Raw genomic sequence first — 19010 nt, forward strand, 5'->3', positions numbered from 1 at the left:
GTGAGGTTTCATAAGTACTTATCTATTACTCTGAATGTTGGGGGAACCACCATTTATGTCTTATATTTTTACTCTTTGATTTGTAACAAACAAGTTCATTTTAATGCTCTTCTTTGCATTAAGTTACAATCTAATCCACCATCAATAGGACTAGCACTTTATTATTTTTATGACTGAACCAGCAAAACCATTTATTATTGTGAAGAAATTTCACTAGAATTCCATACAAAATTTCTATCACCATTATTGTATTGAGATATTATCATATTATTGTAGCAATGTTAGTATATCAATGTAGTGAAGGAGCAAATCTATCAAATACCAATCATAGAGGACTTCTATAATTTATGATAGTTTATAGGAGGAAAATCAATTCCATTTAAAGAAGAGGATGAAAGTAAAAATCAATTTGAAGAACCCTTATGTACTCATTTATTTGCCACTTCCTCTGAAAAAAATTTTTTTAAACATTTCCTAAAACATTCTAAGAATTTTCAACAGTCACTTTGAAAGTTAATCCAGAACTGAATGACATAAGCTTCCTAGAATACCTACAGATGATGATAAAATACATTTTTGGCTTTCTTTTACCACTTCACAAAAGTATAGTCAATATAAATACAGTCAAAATTTAATGTTAACAAGGGAGAAATGTCAATAATGTTGACATTATCTGTTGATAATTTTTCTACTCAACTGATTTGCATTGTAAATCAGAGAGGGGAACTCCTGTTACTAGTTTTTGTGGCAGTGGCTAAAGCCTGTATGTGTTATTACTTAAACTTAACAACTTTAGTTTTCAGCTGAATCTTATAGGACAAAAAAAACTAAGAATTTCTTTACCTTAATGCACCAACCTCTTAAATGACATTTTCTGACTGAACGATTTTTAAAGATTTGTAGTGAAATTATATACTATTTTCACTCAATTACCCATTTCTACATGTTTTACAACTATGTGGTATTCTGACATTGATACATAGTTTGCTGAAAAATCTTTTGCTGTTGCCTAGTGAAGTCAAACTCTGCATACAATAGGAATTGTCCTATGAAGTATGAATAACCAGACGTGATATACTAGCAAATAGCTGTGATGAAAGGAGACATCATTCATTTGCAGAGGCTGCAGAGATGGTGTAGAAAGGCAAAGCTTGGAGACTTTCCCAAGTAGTTAGGAGTTCACTACAATTTGTTGTTGCTGTTTCTGTAACTTTTTTAATAAATTGAAGCATAACTTAAAAGTAGAAATCATAAGTATAATTTATTTATTTTCATAAAATGAACAACCTGTATTTTATATGGATGATTATAGTTAAAAGCGGTTGCAAAAGAGAAGGAAAGGTTATAAAGAAAAATCAAAGTTTTAACTGAGTCTTCAGGGAGATTAGTCGGGCAGATAGAAGATATGCAAACACAAAAAGTAAGATGTGAAAAAGTGTGACTTGCTGAAATAACACTGAGGGTCCAAAGAGTAGGATCTCAAATGAGCAGGAAATACGTCATGCTATTAGTGACATTTATCTAGTGGAGACTGATTTTTGACTTTAAAGATTCATAATAATTTTCTATAGAGTTTGGATTTTAAGTCTTTACCTATCAGATTCATAGCAAAAAGCTTTTACCATTCCACTAATTTTAAAAATTATTTTTTATGCATTCCACACATTTTCTTAAATGTTTATATAATCAAACCAACCCATTGCACCATATCCAAGAGAACTCCCTAAAACACTGCAGTAAATATAAAATTCAATTTTTTTTAACATTAAATTCCTTTTTCTTATCGGAGATCACTTGGGATTTTGCTTAATGGGGGTTCACAGTTGGTACCTCTATCATCAAACTGAGTACTAACACATCTGCAAAAATTAATCTTAGCTTTTAGACCATACAAAAACTGGCAGGTTGGCGCATAGGCCATAATTTGCTTACCCTTGAGCTAGAAAATCAAATAAATCATAGATATGTCATGAATATCACAACACTGTCAAAAATGCAAAGATAAACTAAAATGGCATAAATAAAGTACAGATACTGATTTTAAGAGAATTCATTATGTCAGAAATTGAAAGTGTTAGTTGCTCAGTTATATGGACTGTAGCAACCCCACGGACTGTAGCCTGTTGGGCTCCGTCTGTCTAAGGAATTCTCCAGGCAAGAATACTGGAGTGGGTAGCTATTCCCTCCTTCAAGGGATATTCCTGACTCTGGGATCAAACCCAGGTCTCCCACATTGCAGGCAGATTCTTCACTAAGCCTCCAGGCATTATGACAGAGGGTAGACCTAAAATTTGTATTCCATCTAAAATAATTTTAATTAGCCATATTCTCTCTGCCTTAAAATTTAGAATTTGGTAGCTGTAAAAAGTGGAAGCAAAGCAAACTGTCGTGTATACATTATATGTATATATACATGTGCTGTGCTTAGTTGTTTAGTTGTGTCCGACTCTTTGCGACCCCACGGACTGTAGCCCACCAGGCTCCTCTGTCCACGGGGATTCTCCAGTCAAGAATACTGGAGTGGGTTGCCATGCCCTCCTCCAGGGAATCTTCCCAACTCAGGGATTGAACTCAGGTTTCCCACATTGCAGGCAGATTCTTCACCGTGGAGCCAGCAGGGAAGCCCAAGATTACTGGAGTGGGTAGCCTATCCCTTCTCTAGGGAAATTCCTGACCCAGGAATCGAACGGGGGTCTCCTGCGATGCAGGTAAATTCTTTGCCAGCTGAGCTACCAGGGAAGTTGGAAATATACATACAATGACACATTATTCAGCTTTAAAAAAGGAGTAAAATTCTAACAAATGTTACACTATATGATGCTACTTTTATGAGCTACCTAGAGCAGCCAGATTCATACATGGAAAGCAGAGTGGTGGTTTTCAAGGGCTGAGGGGAAGGGGAAACGGAGGAGGGTGATGGGTGTACAGTTTCAGTTCTGCACATTGAGCTCTCTACAGATGGATGGTAGTGATGACAGTTGCACCTAATACCACCCAACCATACAATTAAAAATGGCTAAGTTGGTGAATTTTATGTGATGTGTATTTTACCATAAAAATATGAAACCATTTTAGAAATTGGACTTGATTTAACTTGATCGTTTCTCTTCAAAATTTTTCAGAGGTAGTAAACTGACAATTTTCCCTCTTAACAACTTTCTCAGTAAGCAGAAGTAATTCATCTGACCCTAGTAATTCTATTGACCCTAGAACAGAACTCAAGGCTCTTACTATTCTCTTCAAAACACACTACTGTGTAATTTAAATATTTGAAGACTTCACTAAGACCTTTAAATAAAAGAATTTGAGAAACAAATCTTTAGAATCAAGTTGGTCCCTCCCTCCCTCTCCCTCCACCCCCCATCTTCTCACTTCCCCTCTCTTCAGGATTGTTCCAAGAACACAGGCTACTTGGGTTTCTGCTTCGGGGTATCATGTAGCTCTTATCAAGGTTGTTGGCTGGGCTGCATTCTCATTTGGAAGCTTGAATGGAGAAGAGCCGCTTTTAAGTTCACTCAGGTTGTTAACAGAATTCATTTCAGCTTCAGTATTTTGCTCAGCCAGAGGCCAGAGTCAGCTGCTAGGGACTACTCACAGCTCCCTACCACATGGTTCTCTTCACAGGAAGTTCACAAAAGTTTACTTCTTTAAGGCCAACAGGACAGTGAGAGTGAGTGTGCTGACAAGATAAAGTCTTATACAGCCCTGCCCACTCAAAGGGAGGGGATTACCCAAAGAAGTAAACAGGAGGGCTACCTTAGAGACTGTCACACTGGGAGAAACCAGTTGTACATCTCAGCCTTTGAGTAAAATGACTGGGCTGACACCCTCATGGCTCTCAATACCAGAGGTGACAATCACCGTCTTCTCACAGTACCACCAACAGGAAAACAAATAGCATAGATCTGAATAAACATCTGTTTATAAGCAAGTGAGCTCTTGAAAGTTTGTCTAAATCACATTTATATATTTCCATTCACTCAAGAACACTTGCCCAGAGAAACAAACAAAATCCCTCAAAGCAAAATAAAAACCATTGCATCTTAGTATTTTTTTTATAGCATTTTGTTTTTTACTCACTAAACAAATTATAAAAGGCAAACTGGCTTCTAAAATGTTGTCCTCATCATATATATTTTCTAATTTAGTGCAATTATTAAAATCAAGTAAGTATATAAAGTATATTTAAATTGCTTGACCAGCTATTTTTTTTTTTAAAGGTAAATGTCAATATGTGTAGTCTTTGATCCAAGTTCCTGGGGTGGAGCTCCTAAAACTCTTGGAATTCCCTGAATGATAGGAGTGTCTTTATGCTAATGAGGTGACTCATGGTGGGGCCCTAGATAGATTCAGGATAATTTCTGGCTGGACCCCATAAAGACCAACTATTTGATTAGAGGGCTGACTTCAGGTCAGCCTGACCTCCAAGAGAGAAAAGGAGCTGGAGATGCACTGAATCACATTGCTAAGGATCCAATCAGTCATGAAGATCCCAATGATAACTCCACAGACACTGAGGCATGGCAGAGCTTCTTGGGTAATGAACATGTGCTGGAGAATGATGCACACTGACTCCGGAATAAAAGAAAATGGAAACTTCACACTTCCTCTTATGACTTGCCTCATTTGTCTCTTCATGGGGCTGTTGCTAAGTTGTATCCCTTATAAGGAAGCTAGAAGAAGGATAGTATAGTGGTTTATGTAGTTCTTTTGAGTTGTTCCAGGTAATTATTAACCCAAGGGGTCACAGGAACTCCCAAATCTATAGTCAAGTCAGTTAAAAGTGTGGTTGGCCTTGGAAGCAATGGCATCTGGACAACTGAGCCTTTAACTGGTGGGAACTGCACGAACTCCTGTGGTGTTAATCTATGGGTGATTAATATCAGAGTTGAACTGAATATACCCAGCTGCGGTAGAAATGGAACAGTTTATTCTTTAACCAAATAGCAAAATTCTGAATTAGTGTTCCATATTTCAAATAAGGGCCTCTCTTGTGGCTAAGCTGGTAAAGAATCCACCTGTAATGTGAAAACCTGGGTTCAATCCCTGGGTTGGGAAGATCCCTTGGAGAAGGGAAAGGCTACCCACTCCAGTGTTCTGGCCTGGAGAATTCCATGGATTGTATAGTCCATGGGGTTGCTTAAGAGACCAACTCTTTATATATTAAGATATGCAACTCTAGCATAAGGAAAAGACAAAACTGAGTGATAAATGATAATTTTAATTATTTTATTCCTTGGATCTTTCTGGAATTGTTCAAAAAATAGCATTGATACATTTTTGTGTACATTTATCACACTGTAGGAGAACAATGGCATGTCGTTACAACACAGGACTTCACAATTTTTTGCAAGTATTTTAGACTATTTACTTTCTCTACAGTGGCAGGAAAAGAATGGGGGAGGGTGGTCCATATCTTCCTCTGTTACATCCATAGCATCAACAGCAATATGCATATTCCAAGTTGGCGTAAAAAAGAACAAAATCCCAACACTCATGTTTTACAGTAACAAAAGTATGTGAGACAACCCATTTTTCTACGTCATATTCTTCTGAGTTCGTAACAGATAAACAAGCTAAGACAAACATGAAAAAGTAGAAAGTTGCAGGGACTTCCCTGATGGTCCAGTGGTTAAGACTCCGTGATTCCAAAGCAGGGGACATGGATTCCATCCCTGGTCCGGGAATTAAGATAATGCATGCTACAAAGCATGGCCAAAAAAAAAAAAAAGGTAGAAAGTTGCCAAAGAACAGGAAAAAGTGAAAGTGAAAGTGTTAGTCACTCAGTGGTGTCCAACTCTTTGCGATATCATGGACTATAGCCTGCCAGGTTCCTTTATCCACTTCAGATAAGAACACTGGAGTGGGTAGACATTCCCTTCTCCAGGGGATCTTCCCTACCCAGAGATTTAACTCGGGTCTCTGTCACTGCAGGCAGATTCTTTACCATCTGAGCTACCAGGGAGGCCCCCAAAGAATGGAAAAGAATCCGAGAAAAGTGAACTCTTCAAATATTTTGTAAAGTACTATATTTATTGTTGTTGTTTAGTCGCTAAGTTCAAAGTGTCCAACTCTTTTGCAATCCCATGGACTGTAGCCCGCCAGGCTCCTCTGTCCACGGGATTCTCCAGGCAAGAATATTGGAGTGGGTTGCCATTTCCTCCTCCAGGGGATCTTCCTGACCCAGGGATCGAACCCTCGTCTCTTTATCGCCTGCATTGGCAGGCGGGTTCTTCCTAGAAGCCCTCTGGGACTCTGGGGTTACTCTAAAAGCTCAGTTGCTAAGTGGTGTTGGACTCTGCGACCCTGTGGGCTATAGCCTGCCAGCAAGGTTGTCTGGCAAAAATACTGGAGTGGTTTGCCATTTCCTTCTCCAAGATCTTAAACCCCATTTCATCACTAAGAGCAATATAAAAGACCAAGTTTCCTGGGATGCCCTAAACTTGTAGGTTTTTCCAAGCAGGGCTAACTGCTATCCAGTGCCACCATAAACAGCCTTTAATCCAAACCCAAGGTAAAGATAACTCCCATTTACCATGAGAAGGTACCATCTGGAGCCACATCAGATACTTTTTAAAGCCCTCAACTGACATTAGTGAGCTTCTGCAGAAACCGGACCCACTTTCGAAGTGTGTATCAAGCCAGACTGACACAATTGTCATCTATACTTTTATATAGCCAATGCAAAAAAGAAAAACAAAGTGAAACAAAAATAGAAGTTCTAGCACAGTGCCAAGGAATGAAGTCTTTCCTAGAAATGTGCTCCATTGCAAAATGACACTCAACATCTATTAAGCCATCTAGTACTTTCATCTCTTATCACTCTGTATATAAGCATTTAAATGCAACCCTAATTCTTTCTGGACTTTTATCCTCCAATAGTTGATATACACATATCTCAAAGGCATACATGAAATTATACCACCATGTACAAGAACTTTAATCCACAAAAATGCAGACTTAAATTTTACATTTTTAAATAACTTATTTTCAACACAAATTTAAGTAGCAGTGTATACTGGAGTTAAGATACACCTGATATCCTCTATTAAAATTTACTACCCTACCTCAACAAATTTAATTCCTTTTAATCTTACACTGGAGAAGAGTAAAAAAACAACTTTATTTGTTTATTTGTTTGGAGGGGTATCTAGTCTAGCTGTCTATCTGCTATCTATTCTATTCTAAGCAGTCATCTATGGAAATCCAACAGGCAGACTGTCTCATATGCTTATGTGAAACATTCAGCCAATAATCAAATTTCAAATTTAGTTCTTTTCCACAGGCTTTAAAATAAATAATTAGGTTTTTAAACATTTAAAAAAAATGTTTACTTTGAGTGCTGCATGTTTCCTAAGAAATGATTTTTTTCTTTTTCTTTTTAATTGGTACAATACATAGAGCTTATTTACATTTCATCAGTTGTATGTGTACTCATTCCATGTACTTCTGCCATCTAAAGTCATCACTTGGAGGCAACAATGGAAAACAGCCGTGTCAGAAGACCTGGGTTCCTCCACTAGCAGTGTGACCTTGAGCAAGCCACCTTAAACTATAAAAGGGGAATAATAGCTGGCCTAATACATAATAGCAAATTATTTCATTTTTATAGAAACTGATAATCTAGTTTGAAATATTTTGAGAGATATGGGAAAAGATTCTTCTTTACATTTTTTCCATAGGAAGGCTAGTGTTGAAAAGCACAGGCTTTACAGTCAAGAGTCCTGTGTTTCTTAGATTCTAGTTCTATTGCTAATTAGAGTTGTGACCCTAAGCATATTACTTAATCTCCATACTTTCAATTTCCTTGTATGCTCGAGACAATTCCACTTCTGAGGATTGTTGTAGGGATGAAATGAAGCAATTCAGTAAGTATTCATTCAACATATATTATTTAGTAACTATTCTGCCAGGTTCAATATTGGCTAAAAATTCCTTTGTCAAATATATATATGTATGTCTATATGCCATATACATATATGCCATACACTGTGCTAGACTCCAGAGATTAAAAAAGAAGTCAAAGATATATTAAAGCAACATCATGACAAAAAATACTAATTTTACCCATGTACTTTCTTGGAACCAGTCATAGAAATCTGATATGTTTTTGTAAACTGTTACAAACAAATCTGCAAGACTGAATCCAGTACACAGTGTCAGGTCTGGATTCAGAAGATAAACCTGAACTAATAAACACATTTCAAGTTTAGTTGTTTACCAGTGGAATGTGTCTAACAGGATACACACAAGGTCACAAACAAGACAAAGATCAGAAGTGATGGTATATTACCATACAACACATTAACTAGTATAGGACCTGGCACAGGATAAGTGCTCATAAATATTGATCAAAAGAATTGAATCTGGGTCCCAACTCTGCCACTTTCACGGTGAGTGATTCTGGGTAAGATTATTAACTTCTCTAGGCCTTAGTTCTCTGTAAAGTAGAAATGTGTCTGCTTTACCTATCTCATAGGACTGTTGTGACCAGATGAAATCACATAAGAATGCATCTAGTGCTAATAACACAGTAATTGTAACACACAGGACTACTGCTACCAATTACCTTACAAGCCTGCTTGCAGGGGTAAGGTGTTAACAGGTAAGCGCCAGGAAAGAAATAGCACCATGATCTACTGAAACAAACAAAAATACCCCATAACATACTTCTTAAAATTGTCATATTCCTTGTGATGAAAAGAGCTGGTCATTGTCATACTGGTGCTGTGTCTTTTCTAACCCCCAGGTTACAGCAGCAGACTCTGCTGAGTGACCTCTTGCACGGCTGAAGCCCCCAGTCCACGCAGGCTGCAAAAGGGGTCGAATCTGAGGAGCGGCTGGACCTCGTCTCCATCCCAGGTCCTAATAAGGCAGTACGGATAAGGTGCCTTTGCAGTTAGCCGAGCGAAGAAAACCGCGGCGCGTAGACACTTCCACCTTCCACAGGCGGAGGGACAGCCCGCCAGCCCACCTCACTCCGGCCGGGACCCCCGAGTCTCCCGCCAAGCCTTGCGCTCTCCGTACCTGCCTCCTGGCACGTAGGCAAGCGCTGCAAGAGGCTTGGGAAGCGCGGCCTGGAACAGCTACTTACTCAGTGGCCGCTTGGCGGACGCCTGCTGTCCAGCTGGCCGAGACTCCCAGCGCCACGGCTCCCTAGGCTCCTGGGACTCGCCGTCCTTCTGAGGCCCAAACACAGCGACAACAGTCTCCCCAGGAACTGAGAAGCGAGAGGTAGACGACAGAGCCGTATAGGGAGGAGGGTGAATTCTGGGCAGAGTGGCTGTTTGGACACGCCCCCAACCCTCCTTGGAGGCGGAGAGGTTCGGACCGGAGAGGAGGATGAGGACTTAAAGCTCCGCCCTCAACCCCCATCATCCGCTCGGTACCGCCCCGCCGCCTGCGTGACCCCGCCTCTGACCCGGGGGCGCTCCGCCCTCTCTGGTCGCCTGGCGTGCACGCGCCCTCGCCGGCCTGTTTTGACAGCTTCGGGACGTCTTGGAAGGGAGGGAGCAGGAGGTGTCGCGAGAGTTGGCCCCAAGCCTTGTGGGAGCTGTAACTATGGCGAGTTTAGGGGTCGACTCTGAGCAGGAGCCGCTCTTAGGGGACAGGACACCCGGAAGCAGGTGAGCGGATGTTGGGGGAAGGCTCCCCGTACTCTCCTGCGCTGTTGGAACTGGCGCCTTTCCCTGCGTCAGGCTTAGTGGGCAGAATAAGGGGTGCCAGAGCGGCTGGAGCCGGCAAGTCACGCGAGATTGGAAGATGCGCTGCCACTTCCTAGAAAGGGGGTCGAGCCGTGGAGCACCTTTGAGCCGGCAGGTTCTGGTGAAGGTGTTACAGAAATGCAGGCTGCCTCTTGTACTTTTCGCTCCGTTGGTGATGCAGCAACCAAGTCACTGCTTTCTGGGTTTGGCCCTTTACAGAACCGACCACTGTATATGTTTCACGCTGTTTTAATCGGTACTTGTCTTAATAGACACTTGACTAATTGCCTGATAATAATACTTTTTTGCAAGTAAACCTAAGATGAACTCATCTTTGTCCTATGCCAAATATATAAGTAATAATTTTTAAGCATTTAGGCGATAAGGTGTATTTTGACCCTAGTTTATGGACTGTGATTCAGAATTGTTTGTTTCTTACTACGCAATCGAATGTGTATTTTTACCTTTAGGAATACGAAGTTAAGTATCATTTTATTTTATACATATATCATTATCACAGTAAGTTAAGTGAACTTATGTTCACAGGTAAGCTTCAGCTGTCTACAAACTTGTTAATTTTCTCTCTTTTGTCCCTCTTAAGTACCAAATCTTTTTTAAAAATCACTTCTTTTGAAAGCCTGTGGAAAATGTGTTTGTCGAATCCCCGATCCACTGAACAGAATATATGAAGTGTAATTTTATTTAGTTTTTATTTGAGATTATTAAAATGAACATTACTTGAAGTATAGTGTAATAGAGTGACGTCCTCTGGGCTTAATGAAGCATTTGTGCCTTTGCGCTTCTATACTAATTTGTTCTACAGTGCCATACTTTTCATATCTGGTTTTTTTTTTTTTTTTCCTCCTGCCTTTTCTGTTTCTGGCAAACTATTTCTCCTCGTTTTTGTTACCTGTTGGCAACCTCTGTTTTTGTTGGTGTCAGCAAACCTCTTTCCCCCCAACTTTACTTTGGGATTTCTAGCTTGCTGTGGCTTTGAAAATCATGTATGTAAACTTAATAGAATTGTGGGTAGTTAGAATACAGAAGCTCTGACTGAAAACTAAAGATCTCTCCTACTAATCAAGTGCATGAACTTGAGTGCATGGACTTTGTCACTTTTAGATTTCTTAGCATTGTTTTTGCTTCTTCCTAGTCCTTGGTGGTTTTCCACATAGAGTCAAGGATCTTTGAATTATGGTTAGATGTAGTCTTATGGTATATTCTGTCACTTTGTCCAAATAAGGGTTAGTTACTCAGTCGTGTTCAACTCTTTGTGACCCCATGGACTGTAGCCAGTCAGATTTCTCTGTCCATGGAATTCTCCAGGCAAGAATACTGGATTGGGTAGCCATTCCCTTCTCCAGGAGAATCTTCCTGACCCATGGATCAAATCTGGGTCTCCTGCCTTGCAAGCTGATTCCTTACCATCTGAGCCACCAAATAAACCTTCTTTAGGAAGGGAATTTTTTTTCCCCTTACTTCTTAGCTTCAATTTTGTCCAAGTAATTGATCCCTTTGTGGTTGTTCCATCACTCAGTCATGTCAGTCTCTTTGCGATCCAATGGACGGCAGCGTGCCCGGCTTCCCTGTCCTTCACCATCTCCTGGCGTTTATTCAAACTCATGTTCATTGAGTTGGTGATACCATCCAATCATCCCATCTTCTCTTTTCCTCTTCTCCTCCTGCCTTCAGTCTTTCCCAGCATCAAGGGCTTTTCCAATGAGTTGGTTCTTCGCTTCAGGTGGCCAAAGTGTTGGAGGTTCAGCTTCAGCATCAGTCCTTTCAATGAATGTTGAGGATTGGTTTTCTTTAGGATTGATTGGTTTGATCTCCTTGCAGTCCAAGGGATTCTGAAGAGTCTTCTCCAGCACCACAGTTTGAAAGCATCAATTCTTTGGTGCTCAGCCTTTATGGTCCAACTCTCACATCTGTACATGACTACTGGAAAAACCCATAGCTTTGCCTAGATGGACCTTTGTTGGCAAAGTAATGTCTCTGGCTTTTAAATGAACTGTCTAGGTTGGTCATAGCTTTTCTTCCAAGAAGCAAGTGTCTTTTAATTTCATGGCTGCAGTCACCATCTGCAGTCATTTTGAAGACCAAGAAAATAAAAGTCTCTGTCATTGTGTCCACTGTTAGCCCATCTGTTTGCCATGAAGTGGTGGGACTGTATGCCATGATCTTCGTTTTTTGAATGTTGAGTTGTTAGCCAGCTTCTTCACTCTCCTCTTTAACCTTCATCAAGAGACTCTTTAGTTCCTCTTCACTTTCTGCCATAAAGGTGGTGTCATCTGCATATCTGAGGTTATTGATATTTCTCCTGGCAGTCTTGATTCCAGCTTGTGCTTCATCCAGCCCGGCATTTCACATGATGTATTCTGCATGTAAGTTAAATAAGCAGGGTGACAATATACAGTCTTGATGTACTCTTTTCCCTATTTTGAACCAGTCTGATGCTCCTTAGGTTCCATTTAAATTCAGTTATTCTGTCCATCTGAATTTAGATTTATCATTTTTATTAATAAAAAGGGAGTATTTTGAAAATAATTCAGTAAGTTTACTGTCTTTAAAAACATAGTAAAAGGAACAGATGTAACACTAGTTAGTAAGCCCTGTTCTCTTTGAATAAATTGCAAAAACATATATCAATTTCACTACCAACCTTTCATCACTAAGAAGACTGATTCTGATTTACTGATCTGGTGAGTCCTTAGTGATCCCACGGACCCTATCCATAGAGTTTAAGAGCGCAGGGGTTGGTAAACTTTTCCTGTAAAGGCCCGTATGGTAAATATTTTAGGCTTTGCAGGCCAGGAGGCAAAATCAAAGTTATTGTATACATACTTAGATAACAAGAAAGTAAGCTTCCACAAAATTTTTGCAGTAATGAAATTTAAAATTTAACAGTAAAAGTACAATTTTTTATAATACAGGTTTAATAGTGAGATGAATAGAATTCTTGTGAGGGTGGCATTTTGTTCAATCGGAGTTCAAAGTTAATGTTTTCTGTCGTGGAATTAATCACAAGTATTCATCTGTAAAAACTATTCTTAGGCCACAGACCACACAGAAACAGGTGGTAGAGCAGATTTGGCCTATATAGACAGTAGTTTGCTGATCCCTCTCTTAGAATATCCTAAAGTCTTATAGGTGCTTAAAATTTTTCTCTGCAACTTCAGCCTAATCTCTGTATAACAGATATTACTAGCACTCATGGTTGTATAGAAGATCCTTTATGAAACATTCTCAATTTATTTCTGTCTTTTAATTTCTATAACTTTATATCATTACACTATTCTACCAGTGACCACACACTCCTTTCTCTTATCCTCTTTCAGTATGGGTTCTTTTTTGCTTTCAGGAGTTTACAGATGCCCTCTGGTAAAGGTACGATTTTATTTTTTCCCTCAGGAAATCCAGTCTTTTTTTTTTTTCTTTTGGCAAGTAAAGTATGGCTGCTTACCTAAGAATCCTTCTGTTAGATCTTGATCTATTGAACCTAAATATGGTTCCTTTTACTTATTCCTGTTGAATTTTATCTAGCTAAGTTTGGTTATCAATTTACTCCAATATGTTGTATATTCCTCATTGTTTAAGTCACAACTTTGATAAGCATGCTATCGTTTGAGGTGTAGTTTGAAATGAAAATATTGGACAGGACAAAACCCTTAGCACTGCAATTTTACTTGAAGGAGAGTCTCAAGTGGAGAACTAATACCAGAATACAGTAATGATAATAGAAAGGAACCAAAATGTTAAGTCACCTTGGAAGTGCAGAATTTTTTCTTTTGCATTAGTGATACAAGAAAGAAGCCTTTGGGAAGTTACTCTCAGTCATGTGACAGGGTTGGTTGAATCATCAAGGTTAAGAAAATGTAATAAAAATGATAACTTGATTGAAGGACAGTTATAGTCTCCTATATTCCTACTATTTCCAACAAGGAAGAAAGATCCATTTCTTCACCAAAGCTTTATTTTTTGAATTGAAAAGAAGGAAAAGTAAAATATTTGTTTTGAAACACTTTAAATTAAGAAAAATGGACAATACAGTGTAATAAATATCTGATTACCCAGTCACTGTTAGCCTTTTCCACACAGTTCAAATCTCTCTTTCTACACACACACACACACAAAACAGTGTAATAAATATCTAATTACCCAGTCAATGTTAGCCTTTTCCACACTGTTCAAATCTCTCTTTCTAAACACACACACACCCCCACACCCACACACACCTCTTGCCAAACTCCAAAGTAGGTTGCAAACGTTATGTCACTTTATCCTAATATCATAGTCTTCAGCCTACATCTCCCCAAAACATATTCATTCTTTTACGTAGCAGTTTATCACTGTTACCACAGCTAGAAATACACTATTAATTCAAAGTATATACACTGTACTTATATTTTTCCACTTGTTCCAGAAATATACTTTATAGCCATTATTTTTTAAATCATATCTAAGTACTGTTCAGATTTCGATCCTTAGGTCTTTTTAGACTCTACCATCCTAAAACTGTCCCCTGACCTTCTGTTTCTGTTCTTCCCAACGTTGAGTCCTCTGGCAAGTCTAGGTTAGTTTTCTGTTTTCTTTGGAACATCTCACATTCTGGATTTGTGGACTATTTCTGAGTAGATCCTGGTCAAACATTTCTGGTAAGAACACCCCATGGCTTATGTTTAGAACATCCCAGTATGTCAGGGGGAATTTCCTGTTGGGAATGCCAAGCTTGACTACTTGGTTAAGAGGGTGACTGGTATATCTCTCAATTATAAAGGCTCGTTTTCCATTTTCTGACTAGTAAGTCGCCAGACAAGTGATACTTTGAGGCTATATGACCTTCCAACCAGTTATTTTTGGATTCGCTGATGCTCTTTGCTTTCATCCATTGTCACATGGAGAGTAAATGGTGATTTTCTGTCTTCCCTTTAATATTTGATAGCTGTCATTGAAAGAAGAAACACTTTTGACTGACCTTTAAGTCAAAGTTACTCAAAAAATTTTATTACATTTTTTTCAGAATCAAATAGTTTTCTTCTCTTGGTTCTTTCTATGACTTAGATAGCATCTGAGCAGATTGATTATTTGAAAATGTTTAGGCTTATTTTAGTGATACTTTTATTTATGGTTATCAATTAGATTTCTGTTCTTCAGAAAATAAAAATGAGTTCATTAAAATTATAGTAGTAAGCCAGTACTTTAAAGATATACCAGAATTCCATATATGGGATTGAATGGTGTATATTTTGCTGATAAATGGAACATAAGAAGTCATTTTCTGTTATGTTTGTCTGAATTCTTTGAAAACATAATGCTCGTATTAAGGTAAATTTGCTAACTCTTTCCGTATGTATATGTGAAAATGTAAGGAGCACACACACTAATGTATCACCCGACAAAGGCAGTCTGTATGATTAGTATACTTACCCTTAATCCGGGTCACAGGCGTGTATGAAAACTTAGCCCAGCCTGGAGGGGCCTTGGTCTCTCTTTGGTCCACTAGCAGAGCTTGTCTGGTAACTCTCGTTGGAGCAAAGGCAAGTGTTTCAGGAGGTCTCAGGGCTAGGAATGTCTTAAGTCACATCAAACCTTCTTGGTGTCACTTATATTAGTTTTGCTTCAAGTACCCAGCCAAAATAGTTTCCTACAGCAAAGTTAATTTGATGGCATCAAGTAGAGCATGTCATCATGATGACAGTTATTATCTTTTTTTTTTTAATTAAAAATTTATTTTTGGCTGTACTAGGTCATCATTGCTGCTTGAGCTTTTCTCTAGTTGCAGCGAGTGAGGTCTACTCTCTGATTGCCCTGCGCAGACTTCTCATTTTGGTGACTTCTCTTGTACCAGCTTTAGGGCGTGCAGGCTTCAGTAGTTGGGGCACCTGGGCTCAGGAGCTGTGGCTCCCGGGCTCTAGAGGGAGCACGGGCTTAGTTGCTCCACAGTATGTGGGATCTTCTGGAACCAGGGATTGAAACCGTGTCTCCTGCATTGGCAGGTGAATTCTTTACCACTGAGCCACCAGGGAAGCCCCCATTATTATCTTTTAATAGTTACTAGTTATTTGTCCCACCTGTAGGAGATTGAAGTGACTAGTTTATTTATTTTTATATACTTTATTCATTTTGTCAGTTTAGCAAATTTCAGCACTTTCATTCATAAGTTTTGTAGCATGCCAACGATAGCAAAATAATTGGTTCACAAAATATTTTGCCTGTTTCAGCTACCTCATGTCTCCCCTAGTTTCTATGCACAATGATGTGTAAATACATCCATGGAAATTAAAAGATATAATACTTATTTATAGATGAATTAATATAGTAAAAACCATTATTGATAAATTAGACTTCTGTCATATAATTTTCATGACTTTAGGAGAGAGGAAATAAAATTGTGCCACAGAAAGATTTGCATGTAATGAGCTAACTTTATACTACTTTTTTTCTTCTTTACATTTAGAGAATGGGATATTATAGAAACTGAGGAGCATTATAAGAGCCGATGGAGATCTATTAGGATTCTGTATCTTACTATGTTTCTTAGCAGTGTAGGTAAGTATTAAATTATAAGTAATTTTAAAAATTTAGATAAAACACCACATTTGAATGTCATTTAATTAAAAATTATTTTTTTATTGTGGTAAAACCTGTATAACATCAAATGTACCATCTTAACCATTTCTAAGGTCAGAATGTTAAATGTATCTAGATGGTAGTAACCAGTCTCCAGAACTTTTGTGTCTTGTAAAACTGAAACTCTGTACCAATTAAACAATGACTCATTTCCCCTTCCTCATCAACCCCTGTTAATCACCACTTTGCTTTCTGTTTCTATGAATTTGAGTACTGTAGATACTTCACATAAATGGAATCACACAGTATTTTATTTTGTGACTGATTTATTTCATTTAGTATTACGTCCTTAAGGTTCACCCGTGTTGTGGCATGTGTTAGTATTTCCTTCTTTTTTAAGGCTAATAGTCTGTTGTATAAATTGTAGGAGAGGAATAATTTTTCCTTTATTTTCTTGGTATTTACAGCTGGGGCCTGCGAATTAAACTGACAAAAGGCAGATCAACAGGAGAAGATCATAAAAATTTAGTTGATGTTAATATTTTTTATGTTTCACAGGGGGCTTCATAGAAAAGAAGTGAAAACCTCAAAGAAACATTCAGGAGGTTATATACTGTTTTAATAAAGGGCTGTAATTGTGGAGAACTGACTGTAGACAAAGGAAAGGGGTTGGGCTTCTGGGGAGGGTAATTGTGGGAAAGTGACTCAGATACATTCGGCACACTAGTGAAGGATGCAGGTGGTTTTGTAAGGTTTGCTTGTAACAGGCTCATCTCAGCATCTGTGCCTCATCTCCAGTGATAAGAATGTTTTCTTCTTCCTGGTACTGGACGAGTACATCTCTCAGGGGAAATTTCTGCCCTGTTTTTAGGCAGAAATGGGGAGGGCAGAGAGCCCCACTGTGTCTCCAGTTGCTTTCGGCTCAAAATAATCAATATGCTAAAGCAGCATGTTTTGAAATAGCATGTGTTGATCCGCTTCAGTGTACACCACATTTTGTTTATTCATTTATTTGTTGATGAACATTTGAGTTAATTCAGTGTCTTGTTTCTTAGAAATAGCTGCTGTGAACATGAGTGTGCAAACATCTCATTAAATCCTGCTTTCAGTTCTTTTGGGTATATATCCAGAAGTGCTATGTCATATGATAATTCTATTTTTAATTTTTTGAGGAACTGCTATACTTCTTTCCATAGCTGCTGCTGCATTTTACATTCCCATTGACAGTCAGGGTCCAAATTTTTCCGCATCTTCACTAACTGTTATGTTTATTTAATAGATAGTCATTCTAATGGGGCTTCCGAAGTGGCTCAGTGGTAAAGAACCCACCTGCCAATGTAGGAGACGCAGGTTCAATCCTTGGATAGGGAAGATCCCCTGGGAGAGGAAATGGCAACCCACTCCAGTATTCTTGCCTGGGAAATCCCATGGACAGAGGAGCCTGCTGGGCTACAGTCCATGTGGTTGCAAAAGAATCTGCACAACTTAGCAACTAAATAGCAGCAAGTCATTCTAATGGGCATGAAATGGTAGCTCATTGTGATTTTGATTTGCATTTCCTTGATGATTACTTATACTGGGCATCTTTTCACGTGTGTATTGGCCATCTATATATGATCTTTGAAGAAATGTCTATTCAAGTCCTTTCCCCATTTTTAAAAAAAATCATGTTTTTGTTGTTTTGTTTTTATTGAGATGTAGAGTTCTTTGTATGTTTTGATTATAATCCCAGATCAGATGTATGATTTGCAAATACTTTCTACCATTCCAGGACTTTTTTTTTTTTTTCACTCTAATGATTGTGCCCTTTGTTCACAGAAGTTTTAAATTTTGATGTAGTTTAGCAAATCTGTTTTTTTCTTTTGTGGCCTGTGAACCTCATTTAACTTTTATATTGGCTGATTCATGTCAATGTATGGCAAAAACCACTACAATATTGTAAAGTAATTAGCCTCCAACTAATAAAAATAAATGGAAAAAAAAAACTTTTATATTGATACATACAAATAGTAAAGTGCTCAGGCATGTCTGACTCTTTGCGACCCCGTGCACTACACAGTCCATGGAATTCTTCAGACCAGAATACTGGAGTGGGTAGCCTTTCCCTTCTTCAGGGGATCTTCCCAATCCAAGGATCGAACCCAGGTCTCCTACATTGCAGGTGGATTCTTTACTGGCTGAGCCACAATGGAAGCTTGAGTGAAGTGCAAAAATCTTAATTTATATATCTTGATGCATTTTAACCTATTAACATTATTTCTGAAAATATATTTTCTGAAAAGTTAATCTTTATTAGGAAAAAAATGAAGAACTCTAATTGTGTTAAAATGATAAGGAATATACATGTTTTTTCTCAAATACTATATATATACATATATATATAGTATTTCTTAATACTGTGATAGTTTTTAAAAGAATGTTTTAGGGGATTAATTCTTTTTTTCCAAGCTTGGACCCTCTAAGTCCATAGGCACTAATTTTACAAATGGTTTCTTTCCCTGAGATGGATTTAGTGGTCATTTGACTAAATAGTTTTCCATATCCTTTCTATTAATCCCAGGTCACTCTCTTGTTCTCTCTCACTTGCCAGTCTTCTTTATGATTCAACATTGAGGAAAAACAGATTTTAAATAAAGCTAAAACTAAAGAAAAGTACAAAATAAAGGATATTTAGATTGTATATTATTATGCTCTCTACAAATATCAGGAAAAAAATGTTGATTCAAGTCGGCTTGA

The 19010-nt window shown here is 38.3% G+C and overlaps 2 protein-coding genes across 6 annotated transcripts in view; one reads left to right on the forward strand and one right to left on the reverse strand.

The window, feature by feature from the left end:
- ABHD18 (abhydrolase domain containing 18) overlaps nucleotides 1-9337 on the reverse strand; it is a 40312-nt gene extending 30975 nt beyond the window's left edge. Inside the window, exons 1-2 of one of the 4 annotated variants that reach the window (XM_043486604.1) lie at nucleotides 9095-9337; nucleotides 8671-8865 (exon numbers count right to left, since the gene is read on the reverse strand). In XM_043486604.1, the coding sequence (XP_043342539.1) occupies nucleotides 8671-8686 (16 nt within the window). In that variant the 5' untranslated portion in view covers nucleotides 8687-8865; nucleotides 9095-9337. Of the gene's footprint in view, nucleotides 1-8670; nucleotides 8866-9027 lie in introns of all 4 variants that reach the window. The other 3 variants (XM_043486577.1, XM_043486595.1, XM_043486587.1) reach the window with 3 other exon arrangements.
- A 94-nt stretch (nucleotides 9338-9431) lies between these two features.
- The window catches only part of MFSD8 (major facilitator superfamily domain containing 8), a 39816-nt gene continuing 30237 nt past the window's right edge, over nucleotides 9432-19010 (forward strand). Inside the window, exons 1-2 of one of the 2 annotated variants that reach the window (XM_043486555.1) lie at nucleotides 9432-9626; nucleotides 16162-16253. In XM_043486555.1, coding sequence (XP_043342490.1) covers nucleotides 9562-9626; nucleotides 16162-16253 — 157 coding nt within the window. In that variant the 5' untranslated portion in view covers nucleotides 9432-9561. Of the gene's footprint in view, nucleotides 9627-9668; nucleotides 9961-16161; nucleotides 16254-19010 lie in introns of those variants that run through there. The other variant, XM_043486565.1, reaches the window with a different exon arrangement.

The sequence above is a fragment of the Cervus canadensis genome, chromosome 1 (genome assembly GCF_019320065.1).
Source record: "Cervus canadensis isolate Bull #8, Minnesota chromosome 1, ASM1932006v1, whole genome shotgun sequence".
NCBI lineage: Eukaryota > Metazoa > Chordata > Mammalia > Artiodactyla > Cervidae > Cervus > Cervus canadensis.